Source organism: Ursus americanus, chromosome 14, assembly GCF_024610735.1.
Source record: "Ursus americanus isolate L20-20 chromosome 14, mUrsAme1.1.p, whole genome shotgun sequence".
NCBI classification, from domain to species: Eukaryota; Metazoa; Chordata; class Mammalia; order Carnivora; family Ursidae; genus Ursus; species Ursus americanus.
In genome coordinates this window covers 391,777-418,514 of record NC_142140.1, presented here as the reverse complement: position 1 = coordinate 418,514, position 26,738 = coordinate 391,777, and the positions used below count along the sequence as shown (strand labels likewise).

Sequence of the window (26,738 nt, the reverse complement as noted above, 5' to 3'; positions counted from 1 at the left end):
GTCCATTGTACACGGCAGGAACTTGGCACCTTATTCTTGAATGAGTGAGTGAGTGAGTAAAATTATCAGTGTTGGTGAGTTTCCTCCCACCAACTCAGCCTTGCAAGTATCCCTAACCACCTGACACTTGGGCCTTTTCAAAGCCCTGTGAGTTCTGAAGTGTCCATAGCAAGCCCTCTCGCCTGTAAATGCAAGCAAGCCCAGAGAGGGTGAGTGACACGCCCAGGCCACACTCACACAGCCAGTGAGAGCCCTCCCCACCCCTACCCAGGGTGACATTCTGCCCGCCCCGCGCCCCCGCCCCTCTCGCCTCTGCCAGGGGCCCCTCCCTCCTGAGGCTCTGGCCTTGGCCCAGGCTCTGGGACTGGCGGGGGCGGTCCCACCTCTCCGCCGCCCTGGGCCGGCCTCGGCCAGCCCCTGTCCCCCGACTGAGGCTCTCGGCGGTGCCATCTGGCCCGCGACTCCTGTGCCTCCCTACGCGCTTGGTGAGTTCCCCCCGAGCCCCGACCCTCCGAGGGAAGGAGGCTGTCTCAACTCGCGATTCCAGGGGTTCGGTGCTCAGGCCCCCCACGGGGCGCTCCTGGTGGACGCACGAGCTTCTCCGCGGGGACGCAGGGCCTGGCGCCCGGGTCCGGGATTTCCCCTGGGGCAGCCGAGTCTCCAGCCTAGCCAGGGGTCCTCAGGCTAGAGAACCAAGATGTGGGGTTTGGGCTCGCCGAGGATCCAGCCGGGTCGGGTGGGCTGGGCCCTTCACCCGCGCAGCCCTGTGGGGCGGGCGTAATCTGCCTGGTTTACAGCGGAGAAAACTGAGGATAGGAGAGAGAAAGGGACAAGCCGAAGGTGACAGGGCTGGTCCGTGGCGGAGGGGCGCTCTGTCTCCTGGGCTAAGTCCCTCACCCCATTCTCGGGAGTGGAAAGGATCCTCCCTGATTGGCCGAATCTGGGGGCCGGGCACATGGCCCTTTTGTGATTGGAGAGCTCCCCCCCCCCCCAACAGTCCCTAGTGCACAGGAGCATTGACTTCTGGGCCCCAGCTTGACCCCAACAGGGTTCTTGGGGTCGCGCTATTTAGAGACCAACCACCACTTCCCCCGCACCTGTGCAGGTCCCTCATTTGTTAACTCCCTAGAAGAGGCCGGAATACCCCTTAGGTGCAGATGAAGACAGAATTTCACAAGTTCGCTCAGACGCTGAGTTAAGGGTGGTGAACTTCGGCTTCAGGTGACTATTTTCTCCCTACTCCCTTGCTTCTCAGTGACCTTGGGCAAGTTTCTCAAACTCTGACTCTTACTTTCTTTGGCTAAAATTGGGGTGGAGAGATAAATACTAATAGTACCGTCTCTGCTAATGTTGCTTCAGAATGACATGAGATTATGCACTTTGGACCTAGGAGACCCCCTGTGAATGTGGGCTGCTGTCTCTCCTACGAGTATGAACGTTCAGGACAATGTTGGGAGACAATCCTGTGACGTCTCTTTTGGAGACAAGGAAATTGAGCCTTAAGAGATGAAAGTGATCCTTAAGGCTGACACAGGTCTGCAGGCTCAGGTGGTCTAGGCAGCCTGCACCATGGGCAGCACCTGTGCACAGAATAGTGGGAAAGACTGCAGATGAAACAGGACACCCCAGGGACCCCGCTGTGGGAGAGACACAGTACCCTCCCTGCCAGGTGCCTAATGGAGCAGACTGATTGCAGAACAGGAGTCAGGTTTGCTCTCCCCCACCTCCCCCCACCCCTCTGCGCCCGAGGCAGCTGGTGGAATGGGATGCCTTGTGGCTGTGCCCTGCAGTTTGGCTGAGCCTCTACTCCTTCCTAGAGCTGCATTCTTCTGCAGGTCCCAAGACCACAGCTTGAGAACAGGTGGCCCAGAGCTGTGCTCCGGCATAGTGCTGCCCAGCTCGGGCAGGGTCTGAGAGCTGGGTCCTGGTGAAGCAGGAGAGAGGTTCTTGTCTCATGGAGTCAAAGAATGAATCTCGAGGACAAAGGAGAGTGAGTAAAGAGATAGAGTTTTGTTAAGCAAGGATACAGAAAAAGCTCTCGGGCGTGCGAGGGGTCCCAACAGGGATGCCACTGAGGGCTTTTAGGGTTCGTTTTTTATTGAAGACTCTCTGTCTGCTATCTCTACTGATAGCACCATTGAATAAGGACTAGTGATTACACCTTTAATGACTTACTGCCTTTATAGGGCCTGGTAATTCTTTGTTGGTCACAGGTGACTTATAACAAGACCCTACCTCTGACACCTAGGGCAGAGTGGTCTCGTTTGTTCCCTTATCTCTGGTTTTATTTCATCTCTGCATTTTTGGAATTTCTGTGAGCCTAATCCAGTAGCCCCTACCTACATCTCCTTACCTAGCCCGGCCTGTCCTTAATGAGACCCTTCAGATACATATCTGTGGGTCATAATACGTGGGGGATGATTGCCTACATGTATCTTGGTGGGGGTAGAGATAAAGGAAGTTTCCAAAGGAATTTTTATGTGTTAAAGTAGACTTACAGTGTCCTGGGAGTCAGGCTAAGATTGCCTTTTGCCCTTAGCAAAGTGTCAACGTCCAGGCAGTGAAGTCCCTAGGGGAATGTCACTCTGCCTGTTTCAAGGACTTGTCAATGAGCTAATGAGCTAAGGAAATTTCACTGGGGAGCCAGGTCTGAGCTGGGTGATTGGGGTAGGAGGCCTGGGAAGCCCTGACGGTCCTGCTGCCACCAGGGCAGCCCTAGAGTGTGCCCACGCACTGCCGGGGGCAAGGGCGCTAGGTGCCAGCTCAGTAAGGAGGTAGAGGCTTGCAGGCTGCCCAGCAGCAGGCAGCAGCTCTACAGCCCTTTCCTGACTCCGCCCCCTTACGTTCCAGATCCTTCCTGCCAAAGGTCAAGCCTGTCTGAGGCCCCTCCCAGAGCACCTGTCCCTGCCACACTCAGCTTCCTTGGACTGTGACGACAGCCACCCCGGTGACTACCCTGACTCTGCCTCCCTGCTTCCAAAGGGGTCTTTTTTGTGCTGCTTTACTTTCCCACAGGTAATACATGCTCCGTAGAGAAAAAGCCAGAGCATTCTTGTAAAAAAAGATAATTACTGTCATCGAAAATCCCCCAAGCCCAAAACACTCTACCCAGTGACTTTTAACATTTCTGTAGGAATCCTCCAAGGTTCTTGTGCTGAAAGCACACTAGCATACACACACAGCACTCTTAACAATCATAGTGGTTTGTTATCTGGTGGGGGTGTTCTGGCCTACATATTCCTGGTGGCGAAACAAAGTGTGTTGCCCACACTGGCTGCATGGCTTACACGGGGTGAATGTACCATAATTTTACAGTATTCATGCCCTTATCTGCTCACCCAAACATCATTTAGAACTGAAAATGCTGAGTCAGAAGAAAAGAACCATTTCTAGGATTTTGGTATTTATTGCCCAATTTTCCTCTAGAGAATTTGCAGCAATGTGTTATCCCATTAGTGCACAGGGCAGTGTTCATTTTCCCATAAACCTAGACAACATCAGATATTTATGCCTGGTGAAGCAGGAGAGAGGTTCTTGTCTCATGGAGTCAAAGAATGAATCTCGAGGACAAAGGAGAGTGAGTAAAGAGATAGAGTTTTGTTATGCCTGGTGACTTCCAATTTATAGGAGAAAAACAAGTCCATTCTTTTATTATGCATTTATTTGATTAATTATAATTTCAACACTTTATTCATCTATTTGTGGTGGGCTTTCATTCTTTTGGCAAATTGCTTCAGATACAAGCAAAACCTTCCTGCATGAAAATTTATCACATGCTTCCTTTATATTTTTCCTTTACAGTCAAGTTTCTAAAGCCCAATACTCACCAGTTTTTTCTCATACTTTGATGATTTCTTCCTATATTTAATTTTTAAAATATTTATTTTAACCCAGTTGAACTGCATTTTGAAGTAAGATGTGAACTCTAGACCTAGATCTGTTTGTTTGTTTAAATTAGTTTTTAGAACAATTTTAAGTTTACAGAATAGAGTACAAAGGGTTCCCACACACTCCCTCAGCCCCCATGCTCCTCCACTGCCCCAAATGTATTAGTGACACCTTGCGTTAGCATTGGTGTGGCATATTGTTACTCTTGATGCATGGATATTGATACAATATTCTTAATTAAAGTCCACAGTTCACATCACTCTTCGTGTTATATACTCAATGGGTTTTGACAAGTGCAGAAGGACCTGCATCTGCCATCCCAGTAGGTAACTGTGAAAAGGTCTCCTGTGTTCCTTCCACCTGTTCATTCTTCTCCCCCTCTTCCAAGCCCCTGCCAAACACTGATTTTTTTTTTCTCTGTCTCCCTAGTTTTGAGACTGTCATTATAGTTAGAATAATACAGTATGTCGCCTTTTAGGATTGGCTTCTTTCACTTAGCAATAGGCATTAAAATTCCTCTGTATCTTTTCATGGCTTGATAACTCCTTTCTTCCCAGCGTGGAATAAAATCCTGTTGTCTGGATCTGCCACAGTTTATGTACCAATTCACCTACCGAAGGACATCTTAGTTGCTTCCAGGTTTAGGTAATTATGACTAAAGCTGCTAGAAACATCTGTGTGCAGGCTTTCATGTGTACCTAAATTGCCAAATCATTTAGGTAAAGGCCGCGGAGTGTGATTGCTGAATTGTATGGTAAGAGTGTGTTTACTTTTGTTAAGAAACTACCAAAGTGTTTTCCAAACTGTTTCCATTTCTCATTCCCACCAGCAATGAAGGAGAGTTCCTATTGCTCCAGCTCTTCAGCATTTTGTGTTGTTAGTGTTTTGGGATTTAGTCATTCTAACAGATTCTCAGTGGTATCTCACTGCTGTTTTAATTTGCAATTCCTAATGACCTATGATGTTGAGCATCTTTTCCTATATTCATTTTCCATTGGTATCTCTTCTTTGCTGAGGTGTCTGTTCAGGTTTTCCCCCCAATTTTTAGTTGAATTGTTTTCTTACTGTTGAGTTTTAAGAATCCTTTGTATATTTTCGATACTAATCCTTTATCAGTTGTGTGTTTTGCAGATTTCCCCTGTCTGTGGCTTGTCTTTCGCAGAGCAGTAGTTTTGTAATTCTAATAAAGTTTAGTTTATCACTTTTCTTCTTCCGTGGTTTTGTTGTTGTATCTAAAGTCAGGCCCAAGGTCGTCTGGATTTTCTCCTACGTTATCTTCTAGGAGTTTTATAGTTTCATCTAAATGTAATTTTTACATGTGATTGATATATTGATTTGAGGGGGTTTTGTTTTGGTTTTTGTTTTTTGCATGTGGATGTCCAGTCATTCAAGAATCATTTGTTGAAAAGTCTATCTTTTCTCTATTGAATTGCCTTTACTAATTGTCAAAGATCAGGTAACACCCTTGACTTCTTTCTTCCTTCCTTCCTTTCTTTTTTTTTTTAAGATTTTATTTATTTATTTGACAGAGATAGAGACAGCCAGCGAGGGGGAACACAAGCAGGGGGAGTGGGAGAGGAAGAAGCAGGCTCCCAGCGGAGGAGCCTGATGCGGGACTCGATCCGGGACTTCGGGATCACGCCCTGAGCCAAAGGCAGACGCTTAACCGCTGCGCCACCCAGGAGCCCCACCTTGACTTGTTTCTAATCTTAGTGGGAAAGTTTTTAGTTTCTCATGATTAAGTGTGATGTTAGTTATGGGGTTTGTTTGTTTGTAGATGCTCTTTTTCAGGTTAACTTCCTCTCCATTCCTAGTTCGCTGAGAATTTTTATCATGAATGAGTGTTGGATATTGTCGGATACTTTTTCTGCATCTTTTATGTGTTCATATGATTTTCCTTCTTTGTCCTGTTGGTGTAATCTATTACAGTAATTGATTCTTGGATATCGAATCTGAATCTTTAATGTTTGTTGGAGTTCACCAGTGAACCTAGGTGTTTTCTGTTTTGGAAGGGTATTAATTTTTGATCCAATGCATTTAATAAATATAGGCCTATTTCTGTTTTTCCTTGTATAAGTTTTGGCAAATTGTGTCTTTCAAGAAATGTTCCATTTCATCTAGGTTATCAAATTTGAGGGTGTAGAGTTATTCTTTTAATGACTATGGAGTTAGTAGTGATCGCCCTTCTTACATTTTTGAAATTAGTCATTTGTTTTTTTCTTAGTTAGTCTAAGTAGGGGCTTATCAGTTTCCACTCTGGAAAATGGTATGGAGGTTCCTCAAGAAGTTAAAAGTACAGCTACCCTACAACCCAGCAATTGCACTACTAGGTATATACCCCAAAGATATAAATGTAGTGATCTGATGGGGCACATGCACCCCAATGATCATAGGAGCAGTGTCACAATAGCCAAACTGTGGAAAGAGCTGAGATGTCCATTGACAGATGAATGGATAAAGAAGATGGGATGGGAATTAAGGAAGGCATTTGTTGTGGCAAGCACTGGTGGTTTTTGTTTTTCTTTTTTGAATTTTTTGTTTAAATTCAAGTAGCCAACATAGAGTACATCATTAGTTTCAGATACAGTGTTCAGTGCTTTATCGGTTGGGTATAACACCAAGTGCTCATCACATCACGTGCCCTCCTTAATGCCCGTCACCCAATTACCCTGTCCTCCCCAACCTCCCCTCCAGCAATCCTCAGTTTGTTTCCTATGCTTAAGAGTATCTCATGGTTTGTCTCCCTCTCTGATGACTTCCCTGTCCGTATTCCCTCCCTTCCCCTATGATCCTCTGCACTGTTCCTTATATTCCACATATGAGTGAAACCACATGATGATTGCCTTTCTATATTTGACTTATTTCGCTAAGCATAATACCATCCAGTTATATCCATGTCGATTAAACTGCTAAGTATTCATCTTTTCTGATGGCTGAGTAATATTCCATTGTGTGTATATATATATACCACATCTTCTTTATTCATTCGTCTGTCGATGGACATCTTAGCTCTTTCCACAGTTTGGCTGCTATGAACATTGGGGTGCATGTGCCCCTTTGGATCCTTACATTTATATCTTTGGGGTAAATACCTAGTAGTGCAATTGCTGGGTTGTAGGGTAGCTCTATTTTTAACTTCTTGAGGAACCTCCGTACCGTTTTCCAGAGTGATGCTACCAGCTTGCATTCCCACCAACAGTGTAAGAGGGTTCCCCTTCCTCCACATCCTTGCCAACATTTGTTGTTTCCTGTCTTTTTAATTTTAGCCATTCTGACTGGTGTAAGGTGGTAACTCATTGTGATTTTGATTTGTATTTCCCTGATGGCTAGTGATGTGGAGAAGTTTTTCATGTGTCTGCTGGCCATTTGTATGTCTTCTTTGGAGAAATGTCTGTTCATGTCTTTTGCCCTTTTATTGACTGGATTGTTTTTTGGGTGTTGAGTTTGATAAGTTCTTCATAGATCTTGGATACCAGCCCTTTATCTGATATGTCAGTTGCAAATATCTTCTCCCGTTCCGTAGGTTGTCTTTTAGTTTTGTTAACTGTCTGCTTTGCTGTGCAGAAGCTTTTTATCTTGAAAGGGGGGGATCAGAAGGGAGAATGAAGCATGAGAGACTATGGACTCTGAGAAACAAACTGAGGGCTTCAGAGGGGAGGGGGGTTGGGGAATGGGATAAGCTGGTGATGGGTAGTAAGGAGGGTACATACTGAATGGTGCACTGGGTGTTATACACAACTAATGAATCATCGAACTTTACATCAAAAACCAGGGATGTACTGTATGGTGACTAATATAATATAATGAAAAAACATTAAAAAAAAGAAAAAATGAACTTGTGGGACTTCATCAAGATAAAAAGCTTCTGCACAGCCAAGGAAACAGTCAAAAAAACTAAGAGGCAGCCCACGGAATAGGAGAAGATACTTGCAAATGACACTACAGATAAAAAACTAGTATCCAAGATCTACAAAGAGCTTCTCAAACTCAATACACAAGAAACAAATAATCAAATCAAAAAATGGGCAGAAGATATGAACAGACACTTTTCCAATGAAGACGTACAAATGGCTAACAGACACATGAAAAAATGTTCAAAATCATTAGCCATCAGGGAAATTCAAATCAAAATCACACTGAGATACCACCTTACACCAGTTAGAATGGCAAAAATTGACAAGGCAAGAAACAACAATTGTTGGAGAAGATGTGGAGAAAGGGGATCCCTCCTACATTGTTGGTGGGAATGCAAGTTGGTACAGCCACTTTGGAAAACAGTGTGGAGGTCCCTTAAAAAGTTAAAAATTGAGCTACCCTATGATCCAGCAATTGCAATGCTGGGTATTTACCCCAAAGATACAGACGTAGTGAAGAGAAGGGCCATATGCACCCCAATGTTCATAGCAGCATTGTCCACAATAGCTAAATTGTGGAAGGAGCCAGATGCCCTTCGACAGATGACTGGATTAAGAAGATGTGGTCCATGTATACAATGGAATATTACTCAGCCATCAGAAAGAATGATTACACAACATTTGCAGCAACATGGACGGGACTGGAGGAGATTATGCTAAGTGAAATAAGTCAAGCAGAGAAAGACAATTATCATATGGTTTCACTCATTTATGGAACATAAGAAATACCAGGAAGATTGGTAGGAGAAGGAAGGGAAGAATGAAGGGGGGGTAAACAGAAGGGGGAATGAACCACGAGAGACTATGGACTCTGGGAAACAAACTGAGGGCTTTAGAGGGGAGGGGGATGGGGGACTGGAATAGGCCGGTGATGGGTATTAAGGAGGGCACATATTGCATGGAGCACTGGGTGTTTCTTTCTCTGAGTGCTAATTACAGGGGTGTGCTTAGTTTGTGAAATTCATTGAACTACATACCTGTAATTTTGCACTTTTCTGTATGTATGAAGCATGTTAATACTTCAATAAAATTTTCCAAAGGACATGTATATTTTTACAAATGGATGATTTAAAGAAATATATCAAGTGCACAACAGGTGTTACAGATATGAGGATGGTGATGAACAACCAAACTTTAGAGACATTTGCACGACGTAATTACTCATTATTTCACATATCTTCCTTCTACTTGGCCAGCCCAGTGGCACCCCATTTCATTCCCCCTGATCCCACCTTCAGTCCTCAGGGCCCATCCACCCAGGCATTCCTTTCTGTGAGGCCCAGGTAAGCAGGCCCTCAGGCCCAGACGCCCTTGCTGCTTTCTAGCTCAGGGATATACGCCTGACTGCAGGCTGAAAGCCGTTTGAGGCACTTAGCATCTGAGAAAACGGAGGCTTGATGTAACCAGGTCATAGCACTGGTTAGTTACAGAAATATGCTCAAATACACCTCAGAGGACTTGACTGCCAGTGTTCCATGCCAGTTTGGAGGGTTTCAAGGAGGAATCCCTAATTCTATAATCTCCATTCGAATCACCCACTGTGGCATCTAAAATTCCTCCGTTGCAAAACCTTCTCCTCCCGTCCTTTCACAGTAGCGGCTCTCTGAGGAGGCCTGATGCTCAGGGAGCCCCAGAGGTGACCCCAAGTGGTTGAGGTGGGCGGGGGGGCAAGGTGCTGTGCAGCCGTCCACCTGGACTAGGGCTGGCTCCCTAAGGCCAGTGAGCCCTGTCTGACACTCCGGTCTTATTCCATCCTCAGATCCTTCTGACCCATCCCTTCTGCCATGAAGATCGCAGTGATTGGGCAGAGCTTGTTCGGCCAGGAAGTTTACTGCCACCTCAGGAAGGAGGGCCACGAGGTCGTGGGCGTGTTCACCATCCCAGACAAGGATGGGAAGGCGGATCCCCTGGGTGAGTGGGTGACCCAGGACCAGGGAAAGGGGGTGCCCAGGCAGGCAGGTAGCAGAGGGCAGTAGGTAGGAGCGGAAATCTTGTGGTGGTCATGGGCAGCCTTGGCTGGAGGCAGCCCTCCATGGTCCACCTTGAATCCTGTTCAGGTGCCACCAGCTGCCCAGCTTTTCTGGAACAAAATAGAGACCCCTTCCCCAGCTGATCATGAGGTGGGGTTTGCGTCCTGGAGAAGGGCCAGGGAGAAGCCCAGTCTGCCCCCCGCCCCCGGGGTCCTGCTGTCTGACCATTCCAGGCTTCTCTGACCCCAGCACCAGGCTCTGAAAGGGCTGCCACCCTGCGGGAGACACCGCAGGTCAGTATTTCCAAATGTGAATGTGCAGGATATCCCTATCAGTGGGAGTGCCTGCTATGCAAAGTGCTGAGCCTTTCCCTGGGAGTTTCTATTCAAAAGGATGTGGTTGAGTCTGAGAATTTGCATTTCTAACAAGTTCCCAGGTGATGCTGATGCATCTGGCTCTAGGAGGAGCACAGTTTAAGGGTCATTAGCCTCTAGGCTGGGAGCCTCAGCAGCACTTCAGGATGCAAGCATCCTCTGCTCAAATGAACAGACCCTCCCAGGGACACTCAGGTCCTTCTCAGGCCAGACGGATGCAGGATTTAGAGCAGGGCTTAAAAACGGAAGGCCAGATTGAGAAAGGAGCCTTGTGGGGCTGGCCAAGCACAGGGGCTTGGCTCATAGGAATAATTAATCTACCTAGACTGAGAAGCACAGCTGACGCCTGGACCCAACTCCAGCACTACTGTGATGCTAACCAGCCCTCAGTCTCAGACTTGACGCCAGTGTGTCCCGTGACATAGCCTGACCTCACCGTAGCCTGAGCCCTGCCCTCAGCCACTAAGTGACCACAAATACTAGTCTCTGAGCCTAGACCCAGACAGAGCTTAGCTGGGACTTGACCCTGACCTTGGATGTCTTGCAGAAGTATTCCTCTGATCACAGTGTGAACAGCTTTTGCAAGCACAGTCCAGTCTGCTCGCTTTGCTCTCACCCTCCCTCAATACCCCTGAATGCAGTGCAGAGGCAGAGGGGGCTAGAGGGCAGCTCAGGTCCAATCAGAGGCCAGTCATCATGCTGGGTGTTTTAACAGAGAACCCAGTACAGGGATGTGTTTGTTAGGTGCTGAAGAGGGCAGGCAAAAGAGAACTCCACGCTGTCAGGGTAGTGACTGCAGATGGCAGCTGCCATCTCTCAGGCTGGGGTGGAGGGAAACTGTAAGTCCTAAAACTTGGAAGCTTGGGGCTGTAATTCAGACCCATGAGGACTGAGCATGCTGCTTATACGTGCTGGTAACTGGGCGGGGTGGGGTGTCTGCAAGCTGAGACCCGGACCTCGGACAGCAGACATAGTGGGAGAAAGGTGTACATTGCTGCTAATTCTGCAGATATTGGGAAAACAGCAAACTAATTCAGCTTCTACTCTGGGAAGACAGTGCTGCTTCTAGGGTGAAGAAGTGAGGCAGCAGGGTGGGGGACTCTCAGGACAGGAACCTGATAGGAGCGAGTCCCTGCTCCTTTGCCTTCTTTCCCCTTCTCCTCAGCCTTCTAGTCTCCCTCCAGCACCCTTTATCAGCAGTGCTTGACAGGGAGCAGCTGATGCAACGGGAATGCAGTTTGCAGGGTCCTAGCTGCCATCCCAGAGAGCAGTAGAAGGGTGAAGGACAGTAACTTGGGGACAGCGTGACGAGGCTGTGGGAGGGGTTGAGGAGAAGAGCTCAGTCTTCAGGGGCCAGACAGGAGTCTGGGCGAGGGGGAGCTTAGATGTCTTGGAGGTCAGAAGCAGTCTGCTCATGCAGAGCAGCCCCTGCAACTTCACCCTTGGCCAGTGCTATCCCCTTGGTGCTGCCCTTCTGTGCTGCCCAGTGGAGCCCCGCTATGCAGTGGGGAAGGACAGGAGGGATAGGCTGGGAGAGAAGATGCAGGAGTCACTTTACTGGGAAGGCAACAGTGGCTGTGGGTGGGTGCATGCAGGGAGGGGCCGGTTTCTCAACCTGCTGTCCCACAGGCCTGGAAGCCGAGAAGGATGGAGTGCCGGTGTTCAAGTTCCCCCGCTGGCGGGTAAAAGGACAGGCTCTGCCTGATGTGGTGGCAAAATACCAGGCTTTGGGTGCTGAACTCAACGTCCTGCCCTTCTGCAGCCAGTTCATCCCCATGGAGGTCATCAGTGCCCCCCGCCATGGCTCCATCATCTACCACCCAAGTCTGCTCCCCCGCCACCGAGGGGCCTCAGCCATCAACTGGTGAGACAGGACAAAAACACCCCCATCTGCCCAGAAGTCATCCTCCCCTAGCCCAGAGCTTTGCTCTGGGGCCACAGAGCAGGCGTCATGCAGGGGCCTGTCTTGCACGCCAGATGGCATCCACACAGCTGACTGGTGAGATGTGATGAGTAATCAAGAGTGCCAGAGAGAACCCGGGACAGGCGTCATCAAGTGCTCTGCATTCCTGCAGTAAACTGTGAAGTGAGCACTTCAGTGTTCCCATCCTGCCGCAGCGTCACCGGGACAGAGCGGGTTAAGGTGCTCCCCCAAGGGTACCAGCCCAGGCCGTGCGGCCAGAGGCATGCTTTAACCCACACCCATTGCCAGTACACAGTAGCATCCCACTTGGAAAGGAACAGAGATGAAGTAAAGGGTCACCTGAACAACATAGTTTGACATGATAAGCGCTCAGGAGACAATAAATGGGATGATGTGACTGGTGGGTGGTGCAGTTTAGTTGGGTGGTCAGCGAGGGGAGACATCTGAGCTGGGAAAAGAGTGGGTTTGTAGTCAGACTGGGATTCAGGCTCCCTGACCTCTGGTTACATCTCTTCACTTCTCTGGGCCTCAGCTTCCTTATCTGTAAAAGGGGCGTATAATGCCTGTGACACCTGTTGGGGTATTATGTCACACCAGGCATATAGGGTTTTTACCACAACGCCTAGTATGTGGTTGGTGTCAGTAAATACCTTCTCTTTCCAGGTCTCACCAGAGCAGGTATCAGTCCTCTCGGGGTGGGACAGGAAGGAGGTTGTTGGAGGGTGACCAGGGGCCACAGGAGCTGCTCCCAATTTGCCCTTCTCCCTGGTCCTTCCTCCTGGACTCAGGCTTTCATACTTGTGCTCCCCAGGACCCTCATTCATGGAGACAAGAAAGGGGGGTTTACCATCTTCTGGGCAGATGACGGTCTGGACACTGGGGACCTTCTGCTCCAGAAGGAGTGTGAGATCCTCCCGGACGACACCGTGAGCACTCTGTACAACCGCTTCCTCTTCCCTGAAGGCATCAAAGGAATGGTAAGGGCTGGGAGCTGGCCATGCCACCTCCCTGTCTGGGCACCCTTTCTAGGCCCAGCCTGCCTCCACCTCCAGGCTGCTCCCTAGTTCCAGAATTCTGGAGGGAGAGAGCTCTCATTTCAGGGTCTCAAAGAGGCAGGATTAGGACATACGATGTATTGTGTTAGGCGAGACTCTTGCTTACCACTGACAGAACCCAATTCGAAAAGCTTTATCCAAAAACGGAATAGCTTTTGGCCCATTTAATACAGAAGACAAAAAGCAAGGGTGGTGTCAAGCATGGCTGAGTCCAGGGGCATAAGCTCTGTCACAGGGTTCTGTATCTCTGTCTTCCTACTGATTGTACTTTTCTGTTGATTAGTTTCATTTTCAGGTGGGCTGCCCTCAAGTGGAAGGAAAGGTAGTCACTGGTGGCTCAAGGCTTATACCTCTTGATTTCAAAGGAACAAAAACTCCTTTTCTCACAGAATTCATGCATGAAAAATCAGAGAAGCCCAACTGTAGTCATGCAGGCTGAGTTGTCTGCACGAGAGAGGGTTCTGTCATCAAAGCAAGACAGACAAAAAGGACTGAAGTCAGATGCAATTGTGGTTGGCACAGCAGGCAGGTCCCGTGAGGCCTGACCCTATAGGGATTGATGTGTCTGTGGGGCTATCGGTGGTGGAGCCAGAGGAGGCCAGCCAGGGTTGGCCAAAGGCAGTCACACTTAAACTTCCCACTGATACCAGCAACAGGCAGGAATCAGACAGGAGGTCAGGTCTAAGCGGAGAGCATTCCCCGTTTGGAGGTAGCAATAAGCATTGCAATGACTAAGAGTGTTCGCTGCTGCCCGTATGTCAGCCGTCCCCTTCTCTCTGCTTCTGCTTCTTGCCAGCCACCTTTTATTTTTCACGTTGTGTCGAACAAGATGCCTCTTGTATTCTCTCCCATGGAATCCACTTACTCACAGAAATAGTGAACAAAGTAGATTTGCTGGAGATTTGATGGGTTATCTGGCACAGCCCACAGGAAACAACTAAAAACATCCTTTCGGGCTACGCTTTCCAATATGGCAGCTGCTAGTCACATGCAGCTATTAAATTAATTAAATTGGATTTTAATTAAAAATTGAGTTCCTTAGTCCCACTAGCTACTTTTCAGGTCCCCAGGACAGGAACTACACATGGCCGATGGCCATTGTGTTGGACAGTTCGGACATAGAACATGTCCACCACTGCAGAGCATTCTGCAGGACAGTCCTGCTTTAGACATTTCTGACGCCCATCACTTCTTGGTTTGGGCGGCCTGGGACTCTCCCCCCAGGACCCCTTCAGGACGGGCCCAGGCTCCCTGCTCTCCTCTCCACTTCCCTGATTCCTTCTTCCACAACCTTCCCCTTCCTTCACCAGAGAAGCTGCTTGCTGCTTAATCTCAGACTTCCAAACACATCCTGGGGCTCAGGATCCATTCTCCTTAAAAGATGGGGACGGTTTTAGACAAAAACATGGGAATTTGTGTTTGTTACCCGTCTACAAGGCTTTGTAGTGTATATAGTCTCCTAAGATCTCAGAAGGCACAAGACGTTCTGTATAATCGTCTACAATTGTGTGTGGTAGAGAGGGCCGGGTTTTGTACTCATCGTGACTGTACTAACTGTACTCGTTCTGATGATGGCTCCTTGGTGCCCGTTGTGTGCCAGGTGTGGGGCCAGGCAAGTCTGGTCAGTGTGGGACTGAGTCCAGGCTCATGGTGAACCCAGGGGTTGTAATGCTGGGGGTGCCCACTGGCCTTGTCTCCCCAGGTGCAGGCTGTGAGGCTGATTGCTGAGGGCAAAGCCCCCAGACTCCCTCAGCCTGAGGAAGGAGCCACCTATGAAGGCATTCAGAAGAAGGAAACAGCCAAGGTGAGTGCAGGGCCCTGCCCACCCTGAAGCTTGCCTGTGCATGGGCTGGGGTACAGAGGGTGTCCCAGGGAAGCTGGGGTTTAGGCTGAGTTGCCAAGCTGTAATTGCTTAAGGCCTGAAGAGAGAGCAGCCCAGGCAGGAGACACATGAGCAAAGCTCATATGGCACCTGGACAGACAGGAAACAGGGTATGTTCTGGGTTCTTCTCTGTGCCCCTTAGGGAAGAATGGGCAGGCAGTGTCCCCAGGAAGAAGAGCTGGGGTGGGGTGGTGTATAAAAAATCAGCCAAAGGGCCGGAAGTCTCTAAGATGGGGTATGAGAGGTAATTCAGTTTCTTGGAGCTATTGCAGCCTTGGGAGTATCGGGGGGGACCTGTGGGCTGTACCTGTGCTCAGGGCTTATGGGGTGCATAGGGATCTATGTGAGCCCTGCACGTGAGGAGACTCTGTCAGGGGCAGTGCAATGGGCCTGTACTCTGTGCTAGGGAGGTCGTGTAGGGCTTTGGCCATCTTAACAGAGTGCTATCTTCCCCAGTCATCCTGAAGTTTGCACAACTAGTGGAAGTGGGGTCAGAGAGCACCCACAACTGGGGTACCAGGGAAAGGCCTCCCCAGGCCTCCGCCCAGTCAAGGGTCATCAGGGCACAGGTGGGATGGGAGGTGGCTGGGAGGTGGGGGGTTGGGGGAAGGTAGGAGAATGGCAGGGGATGACCAAGGAGTAGGGAAGAGACTGGTTGAGCACACATGTTTTGCCCCACAGATCAACTGGGAGCAGCCAGCAGAGGCCATTCATAACTGGATTCGAGGGAATGACAAGGTGCCGGGTGCCTGGACAGAGGCCTGTGGGCAGGTATGTTTGTGCATGGCTGGGATTGGGCTAGATGCACTGGTGTGCCCTGCTGGCTGTAAAACTATCGAAATATGTCTGAACTGGCTGGCAAATAGCACTGCCCTGACCCCCAACGCCACCCAAGTGCCCTCAGTCACCTCCGCCCCTCCCCCACGACCATGAGACCTGTCCACCGTCTAGTGGCTGAAGGATAAAGGTCCAGCACAGCTCAAGGCTTCCAGGTCCCTGTAGCAACCCTGAGCTCAAGCTGTATAGCTTGTGAAATATTTTGACTCCCACCCTTGGGCTCACAGAGATCCCAAGTCCAGCTCTGACTTTGATTTGGCCCCAATGGGAAGGGGCAGCATGCTCAGGCCAGGGATTGGGCAGTGGGCATTCTTCAGATGCTAAAGATGGTGAGCCCTGGTGCTCACAGGCTCTCAAGAGGCCTTGGGAGTTGTCGGCAGGACTGAGCGAAGACCTTCATCTGCTCCCCACAGAGGGCAGTCCTGTCCTCCACAAACCCTCAGACAAACAAACCCCTGACTGCTGCCCAGCTGCCCAGACTCTGTCCAGGAGTCTCGCTCCTGCCCTCATCACCACAAGATTCTTTGCAAAGTGACCAGTGCTTGGTGGCGTCCCCAGGGCACTCTGTGATGCCTTGAATGGATTTTCTCCTGGTTGTCTGTCCACCTGAGGTCTGAGGCCAAGGGCCAATACATAGGGTCTAAGGAGCGTCCAGGGCTTGAGGGCTCTGTGAGGCCTCCTAGGCTCCTCCAGGTCTTGTTTGTGTCCCTGGAGGCAGAGTCCTTGGGGTTGCAGTTCTTATGTTGTGGCTGCCCTTGTCCCCTCCTTCATCCCCTTAGCCCTGCTCAGACTTGCCTGGGCTGCCAGCAGTGGGAGCCTCTTTCACCCACCATCTTCTGGTTTTCCTGTCCTCAACAGAAGCTGACATTCTTCAACTCAACGCTAAACACTGAGGGATTGGTGCCTGAGGGAGAAGATTTGCCCATCCTGGGGGCCCATCGTCCGGGGGTAGTCACCAAAGCGGGACTCATCCTTTTCGGGAATGATGACAGAATGGTAATGGTGCTGCTGTCAGTCACATGTCTGTACTGTAGGCTCCAGGGACTCAGGCCTGGCAGTTAGACCCCAGGCTGCTCTGGAGAAAACGGGGGAAAGTGAAACTGCAGGCTCCAGGATTCCGGAAAATGCTATGCTTGTACTTCCCTATTCTAGGAAGGCTGGCCCCTTCCTTGCTGTTCCTGACCAGGCTCCTCAGCCAGATCTGGGTGCCCTGTGAGGGTACTGGAATCAGGGAGAGGCCCTGTCCGAGGGGCTCTGAACTTGGAGCCTCATTTTAGTCCAGCAGAGTGTCCAGGTGCCACTGGGTGTGGTCACGGAATCACTGTGCCTCAGTTTCTTTCTTTCTGAACAGGGACGTCACAGTGAAGAACCCTTGGAGCCATGCTGGGCACACTACATGCCCTGACTCATGTTAGCAGACTCTGCAACTCTGAGCGCCTTCTGTGTGCCTGGGTGCTACTTTAAAACGATTTATATCTAGTAAATTTGATTTTCCCAACAACTGTATGATATATGTATTATACTCATTTTATAGAAGAGAAAACTGAAGCAAAGAGGTGTAAATAACCCTCCTAACATCACCAAGTTAGTTTGTGGCACAGCCGGGATTCAAGTCCTAAGATTCTGGCTCCGAGGCCCACCTCTTGGCCACTAATACTTACTCTGTGCAATGGTTGGGCAGGTCTGAACCTTAAGATACTGGGGCAGAGAAGAAGGAGTACAGGCAGGGGTCTCCAAGCACTTTGGGGATTTCAACAAACCCTGTGGATGTTGAACCATTGGCTGCATCGGTGCGTGTAGGCCAGATGGAGTGTGGAGTAGCTTTGCTGGAGATTGGTGTGAACTTACTCTCAGTGCCCATCCTTCTGTGCCCTGCCATTGGAGGACCCAAGGCTGCCATCAGTGTCTGTGATTTACAGTGATCGGGTGTTTTAGGTATTCATGCCTGATACATGCTGTTGAAAGATGCTATCTGTCTTGGGTCAAGTTCCCTAGAAGCAACATCTGAGACGGGAGTTCTAGTGCATATGATTTATCGAGGAGTGCTCTTGGAAAATCCCATACAACCTAGGGCTAGGCTGAGGCAGAAGACAATGCTAAGCAAAGATATAAGGGTTCTGGAGTCTTCTAGCCTTTTTCTCATCCCGGGCTCTGCAGTGTGAATTGCCTCTGCTGATTATGCCCCTGCATGCTCACAGTCTTCAGTTTCTGCTGCCCCTGGGAAAGGGGATTGGCAATGAGGCATAGCCTCTGGGCCTCTCTGTGTGTGGCTGCGTTTATCCAGCAACAGCCATGTAGGAGGAAGATGCAGATGTAGGCTGCTAATGGCCCACCCATGCAGCAGCTGGAAGATAGGGACACCAACTGCACCTTCCATGATGTCCACAGGGAAAGTAAGCAAAGGAAGCAGCCTTGGCAGAGACCCTTGGTTAAAGCATCTTTCAGGAACCTCTGTCTGGGTCTGGCTGGGCTCTAGCCCATAGAAGGCTCCAGAATATCTCCAAAAGGCGAAAGGGTGGAGATCAGGCAGGGAATCTGACTCCAGTTATGTTAGGGTGTATATAGAGTTGCCATTCTTATAAACCACTCTTGTCAAACACAGATGTCCTCGTCTGCTCCTCTTCCCACCTCTAGGCCCCATAGGACATCTGATGACCTTCACCAGATGTTTCCGTGGGGCTTCTGGGAGCTGGTCTATCGGGCGATAGAGCTTTGTAGGGGGTAGGTGATCGGGAGAAGTGAGCTCTACCATTCCCTCTGTGTCCTTAGAAAAACCAGCATGCCCACTCTGAACATCTCTCTTCCTCATTAATCTTGTGCCCTTTCTCGTGTTGGGGGTTGGAGATGAAGTGTGTGGCGTGCCCAACACAGTGCTCCATGTGGAATCGCTCTTCTCCCTGAGAGGAGGGCAACCTCAGGTGCTGTGAAGCCTTCTTTTTGCAGCTGCTAGTGAAGAACATTCAGCTGGAGGATGGCAAGATGATCCCAGCCTCCCACTTCTTCAAGGGAGCAGACAGCAATGCCCTTGAGCTGACTGAGGAAGAGCTGGTCATGGCAGAGGCTGTGAGGGTAAGAGACCCCTTTATGAATTGTGTCTGGTTGGGCAGGGTGTGTACTGCACATGTGTTTTTTGACTCACACTCCCCGGAGTTGGGTGTGTATACCCTCTGTGGATATATGTGCTGACCCCAGGCACAATGCTGGTTCTATCCTGTCTTGGGGCTTTCTGATGTCCCCTTGCTCTCTTCCTCTGTCACTGGGGCACTGGGATTTGGCTGGCTGGATCTGACTTTCCTAAGGAGTCCTTGTCCATGGTGGACAAATGAAGCAAGAAGCCCCTGGAATAGATGACAAAGGCAGGTAGATGCCAAGTCCATGGTCCTTTGATGAGAATGTGTGCACTGTAACCTTCCAGAAAAGCTCCCTAAGAGGGAGCCTCTTGCACTGTGACCAGCATGGGCATCATAGTCAGGCAGACTTGGACTCTAATCCAGCTGCCCTGCATGATGCCAGAGAGCACTTCCCTCCCTAAGACTCAGTCCCTTCCACCACAAGTCAAATCAGTGGTCACCTTCCAGAGTTGTTCCTGGTCCTTCTTGCTCCCCCCACTCATCTCTGTCTTCTTGGGAGGCATGGTATTGATGGCACTTAGCTTTATTGAATGGAAGGCATTAGATGAATTTTCACTCATTCACTCATTCAGTCATGTACTCAGTGACTTATTTAGGAAATACATATGAGCTCCTATCAAATGCCAGGTGCTAAGTCAGACACTAGGAATATAATAAGCAATGTCCCTGTTGTCATGAAGCGTCCCTTTCCATGGGGGGAAAAGAGCCAACGAACAGCCAAACAGGAACAAGATAATTTCAGACAAAGAGAAGTGCCATGAGCGAAACAACAGGGTGATGGAAACAAGGTCCTTGGAGGCTGGAGGATGACTTTAGAATGGATAATCAAGGCAGGCTCCCTTGGGCAGGAGGAGGGGAGGTTTGCCCTGAGAGCTGAGTGGAGAGAGTTCTGGGGGAGGGAGGGCTGTGGTGGGTGATGGCGGACCAGTTGGCAGCCACAGTGGTGACTGTGGGTGTTGATGACAAGTGCAGGGGACAGGACGCAGGAAGGGAGGGACACGAGGAGCTGGTGCTGCTCCAGAGGGCACTCAGCACTTCCTCAGTAGAAAGCTGAACATTCTGAATGTCTGTTAAAGAAAAAGGAGGAAAAACAAAGCCTATTCATTCAAAACTATTCTTGGAGCCACTGCTCTGGCCCCAGCCCTGTGCCTGCTGGGGTTCCAGGGCCAGCTGGCCTTCTAGAGCTTCCAGCTGAGTGGCACTCAGGATGGGCTAAGGTTGTGTGTTAAACCTGAGTCAAAAGCTGCTGCAACTGTGTCTTTCATCTGTGCACTGAGAAGAACAAACCCCACGCCCGTGGGTGCTGTGCGTGGTAGAGGAGAGAACATATATGCAGAGGGTCCATTCAGCAGCACCTACGAGGACCTCAGTAATTGTTGGCAGGGAACCTAATGGTCGTCAGAAGAGGCACATTCTTGCGGAGTGTGTACCCGTGTCATGTTCTAAACACTTCAGGAATGGTAGTGTGTTTAATTACTGTAACAACTCCATGAAGTGGGAGCTATTCTTACCTTCATTTCCCAGCCCAGGAGCTGAGGCCTGAGGCCGGGTCACAGCAGATGCGTGCAGGCCTGGGCTTGCAGCCCAGCTGGTGGGGCTGGAATCCTGGCCTCCGCTGCTGTGCTGCTCGCCACATGGCCTCTGTCATCCTTAGCATTGTTATGAGGATACCTGTTGGTCACAGCTGGGCTGGCCCTTTCAGAATGCTTGGTGTGGAGGCAACTGGGGTGAAGAGGAGACGGCCGGGGAGGAGAGGCCAGTGTGGGGCAGTTGTGGCTCTGGTCTTGATGGAGAGAGCCCATCCTGGTGGCCACAGCAGGGGTCAGCTCTGTTTTCCGTTCAGCAGATCTCAGCAAGTGCACACTGTAGACTGGGGCAGGCTACGGGAAACAAGCCCAGCCTCACACCCTCCCGAGCCAAGGCTGTGCAGAACACTGCAGGTGGCACAAACGCCGCATTTGCTGAGCTCCTTCTGTATACCAAATGCTCTGCCTGCCTCAGGCAAGACATGCCGCACAGCAGTTATCAGCCCCTTGCACAGATGAAGAAATAGGCGCTGAGAGGCTGTCTGCATCTCCATGGCTTGTCAGGAGCCAAGCTGGGGTCTGAACAAGGCAGTATGGCTTTGGGGTGCACTGCCCCTCAGACATTCCTACGCATCTGACAAGGGTCAGTGCATCAGTAGGCAGCAGAGGGTGGTATTCCCATACACCAACAGGTGACCCATGGCCCCAGGCCGCTGGAGTCTGAAGACGGTAACCCTGCCAGCAGAGCAGTCAGTGAAGATTTCAGGGAAGAAGTGACACAGCAGTTGCCCTAGAGGATGCCCAGGTTTTAAACATGAGCTGGGGTTCAGAGAAGGGCATCACTGCTGGGCAAAGGCCCAGGCGGAGGCCCGAGGGCAGGCAGTAGTCAAGTAGGGATAGGGAGTGGCTCAGCATGGCTGCTGATGGTCACACTGAGGATGGGAAAGGCAAATCACAACACCTTCCCAAGACTGAAAGAGAGAGCCAAGGAGAGGTTGGGTTAAGGGTGCCAGGGGGCTGGTCCTAACTGGATCTGTCCACCTCCATCTGGGCCAGTGACCAGCCAGGCCTGAAGTTCAGACAAAGTGTGAGGCATCTTCTCCTGTCCTGAGAAGCCCAACTGGGAACCCAGCCAGAGAACAGCCGCCCCATCCTGATCCACTGGATGGTCTTAGAATTCTGGATGTGTTGCCCACTGGCACTGCCCTGTCCATGCTCATCCATGGGGCTGGCTCCTAGGCACTGCTGCCCTCTGCAGACCCCGGGACAGAGGGGCACAGAACCAGCTATCAGTGAGGACAAGACCCAGGCCTCCTGAGCCCCATCAGTGTGCCTCATTTTTACCCTCAGAACCACCCCCGCACTTTGCTTTCCCTTCCACACTGCAACACCAGTGTCACTCTGAGGACCTCACTTGGGTGACAGCACCCAGGTGAGGCTGGGTGTGAAGTGGGCTTGGGACTAGCTGGTCCACAGCCACACCCTGATCTCCATACGTCTGGTCTTCCTGCTGCCCCTGAACTGGTATAGGGATCCCAAAGAAGTTGGGGTCAAGGTGAGGTGGGCAGGAGGAGAGTAGCTGAGCTCCTTGGGCTTCTACTTCCCAAGGAGGCAGTCACTCCATTAACATCAGGCTCCTGAGAACAGCAGCACCTTGGAGTGGACAGAGAGCCCAGCCTGGCAATAGGTGGTCCGAATGTATATCAGGGTCTGTTCTCACCTTGAAGGTGCCTGCTCCCAGCTCCCCTGGGAGCCCTTTCTCATTGCATCTGTCTTTTAGAGTGCCTGGAAACGGATTCTCCCCAGTGTCCTGGAGGTGGAAGACTCCACTGATTTCTTCAAATCAGGGGCTGCTTCAGTGGATGTTGTGAGGTAAGGCCAGGAGTGGAGGGGTCCAGTCCCAGGTGTCTGTGGCTGTGTCACAAACCACACTAAAACGGAGTGGCAGGAAACAACCACCATTTGTTATGTCTATGATCATTCAGATCAGGGATCCAGAAAGGACCCACGTGTGTAGGCCTTGGGGATTCACGTCAAATGGTGGTGGGTCAGTGGACTGGCAGGGTCTAGAAGAGCCGGGCAGGGGTATGCTCCTCCAAGGTGGCTTCTCACTGCTGTGTCTGGCCGTTGGGCCCGAAGGGCTGGCATCTGCTGAGGTAGCGACGCTGACTAGGCACCTATGTGTTGCAGCCCCCGAGTGGCCGCTCTGGGATTTGGTGGCATCGTAGGTGGTGGCTTATGGCTCTGAGTGTGCTGTGCCAGCAAACAACGCAGATGCAGACCAAGCCTGGAAGGTCACATGGCATCACTGCCCCTGACCTGATTGTTCTCAGTGGTCATAAGCCTGCCCAGATTCAATGGCGAGAGACCCAGCCCTCAATGGGAGGAGGATCAACAATGTGCAGCTCCATTTTAAAACTGCCACAAGCTCCAGCATCCCCAGTGAAAGCCAAGGTTTGTGGGGAAAAAGAATGGGCAGCTAGGGATCACCGTAGACTAGGTTACCCATTCTTCAACTTCAGATGAATCGTCCTGCTTTCCATTTAGCAGTGGTAAATTCCAATTCGTATAAAGGGAAGGATGTGGGGTGTAGTAGAACATCTTTGCTTGCAAGCAACCATGGCTTAGTTCAGTCTGGTTTCAACAGAAAAGAACCAACAGTCAAAAGGACCATGGTAGCTTTCTTTAGGCATGGCTGTTTATTCCAAAGACTCAAATTATGTCATTAACATGGCCACTTCTTCATTTTGGGGCAGGATTTCTCTTTGTAGTGACAAGATGTCTGCACAGTAGCTCTGTTCTAATTTCTTGTGTTATCAGCATTTCCAGTCAAAAGGTGGTTCTTCTCTGGCAGTCTCTTTTTTATTTAATAATAATATTTTTTTATTATATTATGTTAGTCACCATACAGTACATCCCTGGTTTCTGATGTAAAGTTCCATGATTCATTACTTGCGTATAACACCCAGTGCACCATGCAATACGTGCCCTCCTTACTACCCATCACCGGCCTATCCCATTTCCCCACCCCCCTCCCCTCTGTAGCCCTCAGTTTGTTTCTCAGGGTCCATAGTCTCTCATGCTTCATTCCCCCTTCTGTTTACCCCCCCTTTCTTCTTCCCTTTCTTCTCCTACCGATCTTCCTAGTTCTTATGTTCCATAAATGAGTGAAACCATATAATTGTCTTTCTCTGCTTGACTTATTTCGCTTAGCATTATCTCCTCCACTCCCGTCCATGTTGCAGCAAATGTTGAGAAATCGTTCTTTTTGATGGCTGAGTAATATTCCATTGTATATATGGACCACATCTTCTTAATCCAGTCATCAGTTGAAGGGCATCTCGGCTCCTTCCACGATTTAGCTATTGTGGACAATGCTGCTATGAACATTGGGGTGCATATGGCCCTTCTCTTCACTACGTCTGTATCTTTGGGGTAAATACCCAGTAGTGCAATTGCTGGATCATAGGGTAGCTCAATTTTTAACTTTTTAAGGGACCTCCACACTGTTTTCCAGAGTGGCTGTACCAACTTGCATTCCCACCAACAATGTAGGAGGGATCCCCTTTCTCCACATCCTGTCCAACAATTGTTGTTTCTTGCCTTGTCAATTTTTGCCATTCTAATTTCGTAAGGTGGTATCTCACTGTGGTTTTGATTTGAATTTCCCTGATGGCTAATGATTTTTTCATGTGTCTGTTAGCCATTTGTACGTCTTCATTGGAAAAGTGTCTGTTCATATCTTCTGCCCATTTTTTGATTTGATTATTTGTTTCTCGTGTATTGAGTTTGAGAAGTTTTTTGTGGATCTTGGATACCAGTCTTTTTTCTGTAGTGTCATTTGCAAATATCTTCTCCCATTCCGTGGGCTGCCTCTTAGTTTTTTTGACTGTTTCCTTGGCTGTGCAGAAGCTTTTTATGTTGAGGAAGTCCCACAAGTTCATTTTTTCTTTTTTTTTCTTTTTTTTTTTTAAAGATTTTTTTAAATTTATTTATGTGACAGAGAGACAGCCAGCGAGAGAGGGAACACAGCAGGCGAGTGAGAGAGGAAGAAGCAGGCTCCCAGCGGAGGAGCCCGATGTGGGACTCGATCCAGGAACGCCGGGATCACGCCCTGAGCCGAAGGCAGACGCTTTAACGACTGCGCTACCCAGGCGCCCCTCATTTTTTCTTTTATTTCTCTTTCCTTTGGAGATGTGTCATGAAAAAGTTGCTTTGGCCGATGTCGTAGAGGTTGCTGCCTATGTTCTCCTCTAGGATCTTGATGGATTCCTGTCTCACATCGAGGTCTTTCATCCATTTGGAGTTTATCTTTGTGTATGGTGTGAGAGAGTGGTCAAGTTTCATTCTTTTGCATGTAGCTGCCCAGTTTTCCCAGCACCATTTATTGGAAGAGGCTGTCTTTTTTCCACCGTATGTTTTTTCCTGCTTTATCAAAGATTAGCTACCCAAAGAGCCGAGGGTCCATTTCTGGGCTCTCTATTCTATTCCATTGGTCTATGTGTCTCTTTTTGTGCCAGTACCATGCTGTCTTTGTGATCACAGCTTTGTAGTACAGCTTGAAATCCGGCATTGTGATGCCCCCAGCTTTGTTTTTCCTTTTCAACAATTCCTTGGCGATTCGGGGCCTTTTCTGGTTCCACGCAAATTTAAGGGCTGTTTGTTCCAGTTCTTTGAAAAATGTCATTGGTATTTTGATCGGGATAGCATTGAAAGTGTAGATTGCTCTGGGTAGCATGGACATTTTAACTATGTTAATTCTTCTGATCCATGAGCATGGAATAATTTTCCATCTTTTTGTGTCTTCCTCAATGTCTTTCAAGAGTGATTTATATTTTCTAGAAGAGAGTGATGTTTGCTGTAGGCTTTTCATAGATGGCTTTTATGAAATTGAGAAATGTACCCTCTATCCCTACACTCTGAAGGGTTTTAATCAGGAAAGGATGCTGTATTTTGTCAAATGCTTTTTCTGCATCTATTGAGAGGATCATATGATTCGTGACTCTTTTCTTGTTGATGTGATCTATCACACTGATCGATGTGCAAATGTTGAACCATCCTTGCATCCCAGGGATGAATCCCACTTGGTCATGATGGATAATCCTTTTAATGTACTGTTGGATCCTATTAGCCAGGATCTTGTTGAGAATTTTGGTGTCCATATTCATCAGGGATATCAGTCTGTAATTCTCCTTTTTGATGGGGTCTTTGCCTGGTTTGGGGATCAAGGTGATACTGGCCTCATAGAATGAGGTTGGTAGTTTTCCTTCTGTTTCTGTTTTTTGAAATAGCTTTAGGAGAATAGGTATTATTTCTTCTTTGAATGTTTGGTAGAATTCCCCAGGAAAACCATCCAGGCCTGGAGTTTTGTTTTTTGGAATGTTGTTTATCACTGTTTCAATCTCTTCATAATTAATTGGCCTGTTTAAGAAATCAGTTTCTTCCTGTTTCAGTCTTGGTAGTTTATAGGTTTCCAGGAAGGCCTCCATCTCTTTGAGATGGCTTAATTTATTGGTATAAAGCTGTTGATAAATATTTCTAATAATCCTTCCAATTTCAATGGTGTTGGTTGTGACCTCCCCTTTTTCATTCATAATTTTATTAATTTGGGTCCTTTCTCTATTCTCTTGGGTAAGTCTTGCCAGTGGTCTGTCAATTTTATTGATTCCCTCAAAGAACCAGCTTCTAGTTCTGTTGATCTGCTCTACTGTACTCCTGGTTTCTAATTCATTGATTTCTGCTCTAATCTTGGCCAACTGTTCCTCTTGTGTGGATTAGGCCTGTCCCTCTGTTGCTGTCCCAGCTTCTTGAGGGGAGAATATAAAAACCGTATTTTAGAGTTTTCTATTCTTTTGAGTGAGGCTTGGATGGCTATGTATTTCCCGCTTAGGACTGCCTTTGCAGTATCCCATAGGTTTTGGACCGTTGTATTTTCATTCTCGTTAGTCTCCATAAATTGTTTAAATTGATTTTTGATTTCCTGGTTTATCGAGTCATTCCTGAGCAGGATGGTTCTTAGTCTCCAAGTGTTTGAGTTTCTTCCAAATTTTTCCTTGTGGTTGAGTTCCAATTTCAGAGTGTTGTGGTCTGAGAATAGGCAGGGAATAATTTCAGTCTTTTGGTATCGGTTGAGACCTGTTTTATGACCCAGAACATGGTCTATTCTTGAGAATGTTCCATGGGCATTAGAATAGAATGAGTATTCTTTGGTTCTGGGGTGTAGTGTTCTATATATAT

General features: G+C 48.9%; 1 protein-coding gene across 4 annotated transcripts in view; it reads left to right on the top strand.

The window, feature by feature from the left end:
• The first annotated feature begins 336 nt into the window (after positions 1–336).
• ALDH1L1 (aldehyde dehydrogenase 1 family member L1) overlaps positions 337–26,738 on the top strand; it is a 107,738-nt gene continuing 81,336 nt past the window's right edge. The window contains exons 1-11 of one of the 4 annotated variants that reach the window (XM_045812448.2): positions 337–485; positions 1,106–1,221; positions 2,851–3,015; positions 9,562–9,713; positions 11,776–12,010; positions 12,882–13,047; positions 14,828–14,929; positions 15,689–15,778; positions 16,703–16,840; positions 18,788–18,913; positions 22,282–22,373. In XM_045812448.2, the coding sequence (XP_045668404.1) occupies positions 9,587–9,713; positions 11,776–12,010; positions 12,882–13,047; positions 14,828–14,929; positions 15,689–15,778; positions 16,703–16,840; positions 18,788–18,913; positions 22,282–22,373 (1,076 nt within the window). In that variant the 5' untranslated portion in view covers positions 337–485; positions 1,106–1,221; positions 2,851–3,015; positions 9,562–9,586. The remainder of the gene's footprint in view (positions 486–1,105; positions 1,222–2,850; positions 3,016–9,561; positions 9,714–11,775; positions 12,011–12,881; positions 13,048–14,827; positions 14,930–15,688; positions 15,779–16,702; positions 16,841–18,787; positions 18,914–22,281; positions 22,374–26,738) is intronic. The other 3 variants (XM_045812449.2, XM_045812450.2, XM_045812451.2) reach the window with 3 other exon arrangements.